This window comes from Ursus americanus, chromosome 14 (genome assembly GCF_024610735.1).
Source record: "Ursus americanus isolate L20-20 chromosome 14, mUrsAme1.1.p, whole genome shotgun sequence".
Lineage (NCBI taxonomy): Eukaryota > Metazoa > Chordata > Mammalia > Carnivora > Ursidae > Ursus > Ursus americanus.
Window position 1 is genome coordinate 56,915,447 of NC_142140.1, and position 11,828 is coordinate 56,927,274.

General features: G+C 57.7%; 2 protein-coding genes across 2 annotated transcripts in view; one reads left to right on the forward strand and one right to left on the reverse strand.

Annotated features, from left to right (window-relative positions):
* MYDGF (myeloid derived growth factor) overlaps positions 1 to 4,284 on the forward strand; it is a 21,264-nt gene extending 16,980 nt beyond the window's left edge. The window contains exon 6 of the mRNA XM_045804333.2: positions 193 to 4,284. Coding sequence (XP_045660289.2) covers positions 193 to 290 — 98 coding nt within the window. The 3' untranslated portion in view covers positions 291 to 4,284. The remainder of the gene's footprint in view (positions 1 to 192) is intronic.
* The window catches only part of TIPE1 (TNF alpha induced protein 8 like 1), a 14,467-nt gene extending 3,335 nt beyond the window's left edge, over positions 1 to 11,132 (reverse strand). The window contains exon 1 of the mRNA XM_045804332.2: positions 11,020 to 11,132. The gene's annotated coding sequence lies outside the window, so the exon portion shown is untranslated. The remainder of the gene's footprint in view (positions 1 to 11,019) is intronic.
* Positions 11,133 to 11,828: the final 696 nt, after the last annotated feature.

Genomic DNA, 11,828 nt, shown 5'->3' on the forward strand with positions numbered 1-11,828 from the left:
ACGTGTGAGGTTTCTGGAAACACATTGCTCCAGCGATGCCTCTGATCTGGACACTGACTCGTGACAGCTCCCGCTCAGGGAAGGGCCGGAACAGTGGCCAAGGGGAGCGGCAGGCCAGCTCTCGAGGAGCAGTGACCAGGACTCTGACTGCAGACTCTGTCCCTCACACCTGTCTCCACGGCCGACTTGCAGATGCCCCGAGCTCTGACGCCGCCCCTCCAACCACGTCCTTCCAGCGGTGCCAGAGTTCTTCCCAGCCTGCACATCTGGGCATGAGCCTTCCCTTCTGAGGACCAGCTGGCAGCTCCCACAGCTCCCGGGACCAGGCCCCACAGCTCATTCGGGTGCCTGCATCCTCCCCGGTGAACTCCTCTTCATCCCCCCAGAGCCCTGCTGCCTGAGCCCCTGCCTCTTCTCTAGGTTTCGCCCCTCAGCTCAGCTAGGTTACTGCCTCTTCTGGGAAGCCATCCCTTAACCCCCAGACTGACAGTGAGGCACTTCCTCTGGGCTGCGCAGTGCCCCAGGGACCCCCGACACTGCTCTGCCCATCCCCACGGCCTTCACTCCCCAGCCGGTCGGCCTCACCCTAGCGCACGGGGGAGGCGAGGGGCCTGCTTCCTTACCCGCTGTGTCTTTGGAGACTCCCGAAGAATGAACGAGGCTAGCCTGAGACCCACCCCCGCCCTCACCCACGGTCCCAGGCCCTGGTAGAATCCACCCCCATCGCGGCCCCAGGCCGGCCAGGCCAGGAAGGCCACATGTGTGCCCGGCTCGGCCCCCAGAGCCCCCACAAAGCCCGTCTTTGTGTGAGCTCACACCCTGAGAGAAGTCCCACCCCCTGGGCTGCCCCCTCGCCTGCCCTCAGAGGTCAGGGTGGGCACGGGGATCGCAGGACTGCCTTCCCTGCCCCCCACACCGTCACCAGCGTGTGGGGCTACGTAGGCCTGGGCCAGAGCAGGGGTGCTGCTGACTCGGCACCACGTGGCAGGCCCTGAGCCGGCAGCGTGTGCCTGTTTCATCATTTCCACCAGGTAGTAGGCTGGTTGCCAGTTTGCTGAAGAAATTACACAGGCTCAGAGAGGCTGAGCCACCTCCCCGAGGCCATACAGCAATACAGCAACTGACTGCCTCTTCGGGCCTCTCTCCACCTTCCCCATTTGATGCCTGCAAATCACCTCGAGTTTTCAGGGGCCAGGAGCTGTTTCAGTGACAAATCCAGGCCCAGTATTTCGGACCTGCTCCCGGATCTGACCACTTAAGCAACATAATCGCCCTGTGCCTCAGCTTCCCCATCTGTAAAATGGGGAAGATTGAACTAACTCTGTCCTAGGGCAGGAGCTTGTGGCCAACCCCAGTGCCCCCTTCCCTGGGCAAGGGGCTGCATGCCACCGCCTGGAATTCTGCCATTCACCTCCCTGAAGGCACAGCCCTACTTCTCCGTGAGGTTCTCTGGACAAAGGGCAGCAGCAGCTTCAGGCTGGCCGCTTGGCACAAAGAGTACCTGTGCTTCCCAGATGCCTTCCCACCAGTTTCTCTAGAATGTTCTATTCCATTCCCTGTACCAGGAACCCTCCTCTCCCTAGTACTCATCCTATAAACTGCTCATCCAGGTCTCAGTGTTGCAGTCCCCTCCTCCCGGAAGCCTTCCTGGGTGTGCCAGGCTGGGCCAGGGTCCCCTTGGCTCCCATGGTGCACTGGGCATGCTCCATTTTGGACTTGCACACCTTGATTTCGCTGTTCATCTCCCTGGCCTGACAGTGCAGGCAGGGGCTGGGGCTCCCTTGTTCACACGGTGCCTCCGGCGGTCCGCCCAGGGCCTGGTACACAGCAGGCGCCCCTTAAGTGTCTATTGAATGCATGAGGGAAAGGATGTCCACAAACAGCAGTAACAAGAAGGAACCCCCAAGGCTTTGGGGTCAGTCCCCCAGTTTACAGATGGACCAACAGGCTCAGGGAGAGAAAGGTCTTTCCCTGGACCCCAAGCACCCTGGATCCCAGGTCTTGCTGCCTATCTCGGTTGCTGTGTGACCCTCGGGGACGGGGGATGGGGGCTCTGTCCCTCTCTGGTCCTTGGCTTTCCAATCTGCAAGTGCTGGTTGAGTGTGCTGGTTCCGGAGGGTAGCTGGGCCCACAGCAGGACCTCCCTCCTGAGCCCAGAAGGAAAAGGGGGTGGGCGGAGGCAGCTGCAGCCTCCCTCCGGTCCTCCACACTCCTAACCCCTCCAGCCAGCCCCCAGACCTGCTAACACCTGGGCCAGCCCAGCTGCATGACCCCCCTCCTCCCCGACCCATTGTTCTGCCAGAAACCCCCATCCAAGCAGGCAGACAAGGAGATGACTGCTCTCCCGGGGGAGCGGGCCAGGGACGAAAATAAACCCCGGCCGGCCTTCCTTCCTTCACACTCCCCCAGGTCCGAGGGCAGGCAAGCCAGGAGGTGGCCAGCCTGCGCCGCGTCAGCCTTCCTGGGGCAGGGCCTTCCCAGGAACTGCTGAGGGGTTCAGGCCAGATGGGCAGCGTCCCTGGTCCCTGCCCACCGAGTGCCCGAATGTCCCATTATCGTCAAAGCTACAAAAGCCTGCTAAAGGATCAAGGGCTTGGCTAGAACGCTCATTCAGTCACTAGTGAGCATTTATGGAGCACCAACTGTGTCCCAGGCACTGGGGATACTGGAATGACCAAAAGAGATCCTGTCCCTGCCTTCTAGGGGATTCCAGCCTTCTAGACCCAGGCCACCTTATTACAAAATAATTTGGGGCCCCCATTTCCCCGAAATGGAATCTGCCCTGTCTATCCGCACCCACAGGTGTAAAAACAAAATAGGGGGCGCCTGGCCGGCTCAGTCGGGAGAGCATGTAACTTGATATTGGGGTTGTGAGTTCAGGCCCCATGTTGGGTGTAGAGATTGCTTCAAAATAAAATCTTCAGGGGCACCTGGGTGGCTCAGTCAGTTAAGTGTCGGCCTTTGGCGCAGGTCATGACCCTGGGGTCCTGGGATCAAGCCCAGCATCAGGCTCCCTGCTCAGCGGGGAGTCTGCTGCTCCCTGTCCTGCTGCCCCTCCTCCCCGCTCATGTGCGCCCGCCCTCTCTCTTTCTCTCAAATAAACAAAATCTTTTAAAAAATTAAATTAAATATTTAAAAACATAAATAAATAAATAAATAAATAAATAAATAAATAAATAAATAAATATAAACGGTAGAAAGGTGGCGGTCTGAGGGAGACTGATCCGGAAGGGGTCTGGAACATCCCATGTTTTGTGTCTCGATCCGGGTCTGTACAAACGTAAAAAGCCATCAAGCTAGATGGTCGTACAACCTGTGATTATGCTAAAACCCAGCAAACTGTACATTTTCCAAGGGTGGATTTTATGGTATGTGAATTATATCTCGATTAAAAAAAAAATCTAATCTTTCTCCAAAAAAGAAACATAAATGGCCAACAAGCAGCTGGGAAGATGCTCGACACCACGGGCCACTAGGGAGATGCCGGTCAAAACCCTAATGCCCTCAGCTCAGCCTGTGCAGGACGGCTGCCGTCACGGCAGCAGGCGGCCACGAGAGACGGCAGCCCCGCCCGGCTGTGGGCAATGAGAAATGGGGCAGCTGCCGTGAAAACCAGTGTTTTGGCCGTTCCTCAAACACACACGGACTTAGCACGTGACCCAGCAATTCCACTCCTAGGTATCTGCCCGGAAGAAATGAGAACATGCGTCCACAAACTCGCACAAGCCCGCACGCGGTAGTATGGCTTATATGTCCAAACAGTGGAATCGACCACGTGTCCATCAACGGGTGAAGGGACACACACAATGTGTCCCCCACGCACAGGCACATCCCTTGGATGTGAACAGGGGCGAGGCGCCTAATGCGCTGCCCCGGGGACGGACCCGAGCCCACGATGCTCGGGGAGGGAACCAGACACAGAAGGCCCCACGGCGTGTGAGTCCACGTGTGTGACACGTCCAGACCGGGCTCGTCCACAGACGGGAAGGGGGCTCGCGGGGGCCGGGGCCTGGAGGAGGACAGTGTGGGGAGGTGACTATTGATGGGGATGGGATTTCTTTTTGGGGAGAGGGAATGTTCTGGAAGTTGAGCACTAAAGCGGTGAATTTTATGGTATGCGGGTTATATCTCGTGAAGCTGGACGCTTACTCTCTATATTAAGTATATATTTTATACCTCTCTGCCCCTTACTGTATCTGTTTTATGCCTCGTTTTTTATGCCTCATATTTAAAATGTGAAATAAATTTAACACTTGAAAAAGCAGGATTTGGCTCCTACTGCAGTACAAACAAATAAAAGGAGTTTTAGAGACACACAAGGTGATATTTGTAAATCACTTCCACCTTGTCAGGCACACAGTAGGCGCCTAATAATACATGGCTGATCAAAAAGAATTTCCCGCCTTAGAAGCTCAGGCCCCCAGCACTTGGGGACACTGCAGCTCTGTGTGGGGCATGGCAGCGAGCAGGTAGCCACCAGTTCCTATCGAAAACAGCTCCACCTTTCCCTCAGTTTACCCAGGAGTGACATTTTGGGAACAGTCACTGGATATTAAAGCCATGCAAAACCCCACTCAACGGTTTTATGTTTCTGGCAGAACATTAGGAAGTCGCGGGCGCCAGGGGGCTACTCAAGGCACGTGGCTGGATGCCTGGTGTCCCTGCTCCTGCCCCCCGACGTCAGAACATCCCGTTGTCACAAGCAAAGAGAAAGCCCTCCAAATTTCCAAAATAGCCCCCTAAGAGGCATCTTCCTTGCTGGAAGGAGACGCCAGAGACCAGTGAACACAAAAACAAACAGGACCATTTCAGGAAGAGAGAAGGGCCAAGGAGGAGGGGGAGTGACAGCCAGGGACAGCAGGTGCCCTTGGCCAGGATGGTCAGGAAGACCTCTCTGAGGTGGAGCTGCCAAAGCTGGGACTGGAAAAACAAGGTCTGGGGGGAAGGTGAACTGGGCAAAGGAAACAGCTGGTGCAAAGGCCCTGGGTCAGGACTGTGCCTGGTGTGCTGAAGGACAGCGAGGAGAGTGAAGGCCACTGTCCGTGTCCTCCCACAGCCCTGGTATCTCCTCACAGGGACCGCGGACAGGCCCATGCCCTTGGGGGCAGCTTTCCCATCTGTGAAATGGGCGTCCAGGTACAGAGTCCCCCTTGGCTCTGTTGACTCTTGCCCTGCCCCCCACATTCTTCTCCAGAACTGTGGAGCCTGGTCCACACCTCCTCTGCCAGCCCCACTTTGTCTTTTGGACTCGGAACTTTGTCCTCATCTTCGGTTTGGACAGTCCAGCTCCCAAACGCCCTGCAAACTGGCCACAGACCCTGACCTCGAACCTCTGGGCTGCTCTAACATCCTTTACCTGCAGAGGCAAAGACAGGAGGCAGGACTGTCCCCGAGCCTCCCCTGAGAGGTGAAGGGCACGCACCAGTGAAGGGCACCCTCCCAGTGGACCCTGTTCTTTCCAGTCTCTTCAGTTCCCAAACCCAGGAGCCGGGCCTGTCTCTCCCCTGTTAGAGCCACACCCCCTTCCATCAGTCTCTCTGTTGCTCAGTGGGCTCCAGCCTTGCCCACCCCCTCACTTCACACGCTGTGCCTCTGCCAGGGGTCAGGAGCAGGTGGCGTTCTCAGCATCAGGGTCCCCCCGCTCAGAGACGCTTTCCCTGACACCCCCAATCATTCACTCCTGGTCTCCTCCACCTCACCTCGTTTATTTGTGACAATTCATTGTATTGGCCTGTTGATTCACGACTTAGGCTTCCTATGCCAGGCTCAAGGCCATGAAGGTGGGCAATGGGTCTGCCTTAGTCCTGGCGGGGTCCCCAGTATGCAGCCCTGGGCATGCAATGGATCCTCACTATGGATTGTTGAATGACTAGTTGATTACTGAATGCAAATTGAGGCACAGGTAATGTGGAAGGGAAATGATGTTGGAAAGCTGCCCAGGCCCTGTTTGTTGGGAGGCCCTGGTGGTGGGGGTGGGGAGACTCCTCCTGGCCCTCCCCCACCCCACTGGGGCCAGAGCACCCTGCAACCCCCTCCCCCACCCCCTGTGCATTCCCAGGACAGAGTCCCGCTGGGGTGGCCCCTCAGCCCGCATGTTTCTGGCTCTAGACACGGGCACGGGGGTGACAGTGATCCTGCGGGGCGGGAAATCCTCCTTCCCAGGATCCTCACTGCCGCTCAGCTGCTCCGTGAATGTTGCATCCCATTTGACACGTGCTGGAGAGGTCTAAACTGCCAGCTTTCCAGAAAAAAATTGAAATGTACACATACATGCACATACATATGCTTATCCCAATATAAAGCGTGCCACGCCGTTTGTAAACATAATAAACTACACGGAACTCTCGGGTCAAGTCCCCACAGCCAAATCGATTCCCCCAAAATGCTCTCGGTAGGTTTCACCAACCGGGGACGGGCCGCCGGAGAACAGATGTGGTTGACAGACACGTGCAGCTCTGGGCACGGATGTTGTCTGACGTTCTCCTTTACGGGAACAAGCCAGACTAACGTGAACCATGGAGAATGAGAACTGCGCTCACTGGCAACGAGAGCAATATCGGTACTAAGCCCGATGGCAGGTGTCCCCAGACCGGAGAGCACCTCCCCGATGCTCTTGTGCTTTTCACAAGGAAACCGCTGTAGACCCAACACACTGTTGAGTCTAATTCTCATCACTGGCATTCTCTTCATCACTTCCGTGAGTTCTACCAGGAGTTGGCAAACCATGGCCCACCGCCTGCTTCTGTAAATAAAGTTTTATTGGCACACCGCCCCAGCCATTCCCTTCTATACCATCTTCGGCCTTTTCCGCGCTATCACGGCGGCCTTGGGTAGACGGGACGGAGAACTGTACGGCTTACAGAGCTGAAAGTATTTATTCTCGGGCCCTTCATAGAAAAAGTCTGCCAGCCCCTGGTCTAGACAATCAACAGGACAATACATCAAACCCCCATGTGTAGCACGGGTATGGTTTCCACGGCGTGCCTGCTCCTGCCATGGCCAATTTCAAGCTTCCAACTTGATGTCAGCGAAGGTGGGGCTGGGAAGAGCTGCTCACCATTTCCACCGACCACCTCCGATAGACGCAAATGACCTCAAGACCACAGAGCGTAGTAAACTACGGTAGAATAACTAGGAAGTTACGATTTTTGAGTATTGATGACCTTTGCCTTTTTATGAGTTTTATCAACATATGATTCACGCACCATAAAATTTGTCCTTGTGCAACTATCTCCATTATCTAGTTCCAGAACATTCCATCTCCCCAAAAAGCAGCCCCAGCCCTATCAACAGTCCCCCCCCAGCCCCCCACACCCACAAACCCCCTTCCCTTCCACGGACGAGCCTGTTCTGGACGTGTCACACACGTGGACTCACACCCCGTGGGGCCTTCTGTGTCTGGTTCCCTCCCTGAGCGTCGTGGGCTTGGGGTCCGTCCCTGGGGCAGCATATGTCAATGCTTCACTCCTTTTTATGGCCAAATAATATTCTGTGCCCTTGTTTTAAATATAATGAGAGCTCATAGTCTGTCATTTTTAATAATGGCTGTGTGTAACAACCCGGCTGTAAAAATTCCTGACGAGGCAGCGAGGGGCTCTCGTGAGCGGGGCGGAGCTGGCGGCAGCAGGCCCCGGGCCCACGGGCAGCCTGTCCCCACCACATGAATTCTTCATGTCTCCCACAAAGGGTATCAATAATTAATGGACCTGCACAGCAGGGCTGGGCCAGCTGCTCCATCTCCCCTCTCTGAGCCCTGGCTGCGGTGGCCCAGGGTGGCCTCAGGGGCCCAAGGCCTCCGTCCACAGCAGCAAATGCCCCCACCATCCTTGCTCCCGCACGAGACCCTGTGCCGACACCAGGGCCCCCACGGCGTCGGGTTTTTATCAGTCACCACTCACACCCCACAGTCGATCCCGATGTGAATAATGCAAAAGGAAGAGAGGGATCTGCTTGTCTGAGGGGCTTAGGGGCCTCAGTGGTTCTCAAACGGGGTTCTCAAACGGACCACCTCAAGGACAAGCCGGGTCTGGCCACCTGCCGGGAGGTAGGGGGAGCTGGGACACTGCCAGCTATGGTCGGACTTCCACCGATGCCGGGCTTGGGCGCCAAGCAGGGCTGTTGGGAGTGCAGAGCCCATCCCCTACATAAAAGACCAGGCCAAGGCGAGGGAAAGATGTTTCACAGCAAGTGGAGGAGGCTTTGGGGTCATTGGCAGCAAGGTGGATACAGCGCCTAGGTGAGTCCCAGCTCCACCCCCCTCTCCCCTCGCCACTGCCTGAGTCCTAGTCCCCTGAGCCCCGGACCCTCCGCCAGGGCTCCCGCTCTCACACTTCCCCATCCGTCCTCCCTAAAGATGCCACCAGAGGGCGCCAGTGAGCACCTGCGTCTGGACCCACTTCCTCTGCCCACAGCCCTCCACTGCTCCCCTTTCTGGGGTAAAAGCCCAAATTCTTCCCACTGCCGGCAGGACCATGCGTGACCTGCCCCCACCCCCACCCCACCCCCTCTGCTCTCTTCCCCCCACTCACTCTGTTCCATCACATGGGTCTCCTCACTGTTCCTCCAAAACTCCAGGCCCAGGCCTGCCCCAGGGCCTTTGCATGGGCTCTGTCCTCTGACTAGAATGCCCTTCCCCTCAGGTCTCCACATGGCTGTTTTTTCTTGTCATTCAGGCCTCAGCTCAAATGTCACCGCCTCAGGAGTCCCTCCCAGATCCCCCATCTAAACCGCCTTCCACATCCATCTGTCTCTCCATCATCTTCGTGCAGTTACAATGAAGCATAATGATATTTCTGGATGATCACCTGGGTTTCCCAAGTCCAATCTGTGAGCAAAGTGAGGGAGGGCACCGGCTCAGCCTTGGTCAGTGCTGTGTCGGAGGCACCCTTCCCCAGGCTTTGGCTCACAGTAGGTGGTCAGAACCTGTTGAGTGAATAAACGACCTCCAGCACCAGAGGGGCGTAGAGTCTGAGAGCTCATCCAAAGGCCGCACTGTTCAGCCAGGGAAACTGAGGCCCAGAGAGAGACAGAGATAGCCCAAGTTCACATCATAGTGCAGCAAGAGCTCCTCTGGAGTGGGGGCTCCCCCAGGTAAATGCTCCCCAACTTCCACTACCGCATTGGACAGAAGTGGAAGTTGAGGCCTGGAGAACAGAGACTTGGAAGATCCCAAGGCCTTGGCCAGAGGAGCTTCCAGGAAAGCTCAGGTGGGGGTGGGGGTGAGGGGTGCCCAGGGGAGGTGCACATGCTGTGTCACTGGCCCAGGCCTGCGCATCTCTAGGACCCCCCTCCCCTGCCTCTACACCTCTACCACCTGGGGCTGTGGAAACTCCCCCCATGTCTCTAACAACTGGGGCTGTGGAACCCCCCCCCCCATGTCTCTACCACCTGGGGCTGTACCCGGACAAGCTTCAGCCATTATTCAGCATCTGCCTCTGGGCGGGGACACTTCCGGCACAACAGCTGGAGCTTTGTCCTCAGGCACCCTCCCCTGGCCCCATTAAACAGACAGGGACACTGAAGCCTCTTAAACCCACCACATCAGATCACCAAGCAACCGAAAGGCTCTTGTCCTACCCAGGCCTCAGATGAGGAGACAGGCTCAGAGACCATCTGACCTGCCCAAGGCCACACAGCAGGAGGGGACACCATAGGGTTCCCAACCTGCACCTGTCTGACTCATCTATTCACTTAGGGACTTCCCACCCTCATCAGAGCAGGGTTCAAGCCCCCCACTAGCAGCCCTCCAGTGGTCTGGGCACTCACCTACTGCCAGCATGCCAGGCCACCAGGCCTTCCAAGTGGGAGAAGCACAGCCCAGGTGTTTGTGTGTCTGGGGCGACAACTCTTTGTTCTGGTTTCCATAGGTACAGCGTCCCTCGGCCGGCCCCTCTCAGCTCCTCCCAGCTGCCCAGCCCTTGCCTGGCAGTCCCTTGGCCCAGCCCATCTAGGCAACTTGTTATGTTTTAAAGTCAGTGCCCATGGACCTGGCATGGCAGTTGAAGGAACAGCCCATGCAGAGGCCCTCGGGCAGGACCATATCTGGCATGTCGGAGGAACGCGGAGGTTGGTATGGCTGGAGCAGGTGAGGGAAGGGGAGTGAGGGAGGGCCAGGAGGAGACCTGCAAGGCCCACATTTCTGCATTTAACCTGGAAGCAGCCCTCTCCCCCAGGGAGTTATGTCCCTTCCCATTCTACCGACAGGACACTGAGGCTCAGAGAACCCCATCACTCGTTTTGGGTAGCACGCTGAGTGGCGGCATAAGAGCCTACCAGTCTGATTGCAGGGTCTGAACTCCACAACCACTAGGCTGAACTGCCTCACCCCGCCGTGGCCCCCCCAGGGCATGCCACTCCCCTGGCTGGGCTCAGATATGCTCAGGAAGCAACCTCGGAGGCCTGTTTACAGCTGGGGCTGTCCCTCCTCCAGGAAAGACCCCAGGGGTAGAGGAGGTGGTGATGCACACAGATCTAGGTCAGGTCACCCGCCAATTACCTCGGCAGCTACAGTCCCAATTCATAGCTGACAAAACTGAGGCCAAGGCTTCAGGCCACTGGGGAGCTCCCAGGTGGCCAGTCTGGGTGGGCCTGGCCATGGCTCTTCCTGCCGCCTCGACTAGCCAGAAGCCACACACATTCCCATCACCACACCTTTGGCCAGGCTGCCCACCACCTGGAATGCCTTCCCGACTTTGGAATCTGGGCATCTGGCCCTAGCACCTGGCACCCTCCACGGTGAAAGGGGCAGAGTCCATCCGAGTCCCCATGGGGGTGGGCGGACGCTGGTCCCAGAGCACAGCCCCACGCTTGGGAGGGCAGTTCAGACCCCTCTGTCTTCCCCTAACCCATACAGCAGGAGAGTGACGGGGACACAGAGGGAAAGGGAGAAACAGAGGGAAACTCAGGCAGGAATACGGACAGGCAGCGGGTGCAGGGGCATGCGGCCGAGAGAGACAGGGCGTCCAGGTGGTCCCCCCAGGTTCGCCGAGATGGGGGCGCGCCCCGGCATCGCTTCCTCACCTGCTCTCCGGGGCCTGTCCGTCGGTCCGACCGTCGGGGCTCCGTACAGCAGCCTCCGAGGGGCCGTTGCGGCTGCCGCGGGACTCGCGCGGGAGGACTGGGAAGGGACTGGACGGGGCGGGGCGGGGAGGGAAGCTTGACCACGCCTTCCAATTGCCCCGCCCCCCGACGCTGCCCCGCCGCGCCCGCTCCGCCCCCGCCCGCGCGGAAAAGACCTGAGAGGGGACGACGGGGGGGGGCGGGCGGAGGGCGTGGAATAGGCCAATGGCAGTGCCGGCTGTGTACGAAGAGGCCAATGAAAGCAAGTCATCAGGAGGGGGCGGGGTCTGGGGCGGAGCCAAACAGCTCGGGGGATTCCTCCGGAATCGTGAAATGGGCCGGATGCGGTGTTGGGGGTGGGGGGGGGCGTGAGCCAAAGAAAGGAGAGGAAGGAGATCCTGAGTCAAAAACAGAGAGACCCGGTGGGGAGGGGGCAGGCAGAAAGAGACTGAGAGAGCCCAAAAGAAAAACAGACCAACTCTGGCCCTGGGCAAGCCCCTTCCTCCCTCGGGGACTCACTTTACCCACCTGGGTAAAGCAACTGGGGCCGAAGCGTGTTTCTTAAAGTACAGCCCCTCAGAACCCTTTATATCAGAATCACCTGAGAGCCCCTTAAAAAATACAGGTTCCTGTAGCCCCAGATGGGCTGAATCTGATGCAAGGTTGAAGATAAATCTCCCCGGGCTCAGGTAAATTCTCAGGGGAGGTTTGAGGCACTCCCTAGGTGGACAGACCCTGGAAACCCCACCAGGGCACTCCCAGATCCAGCC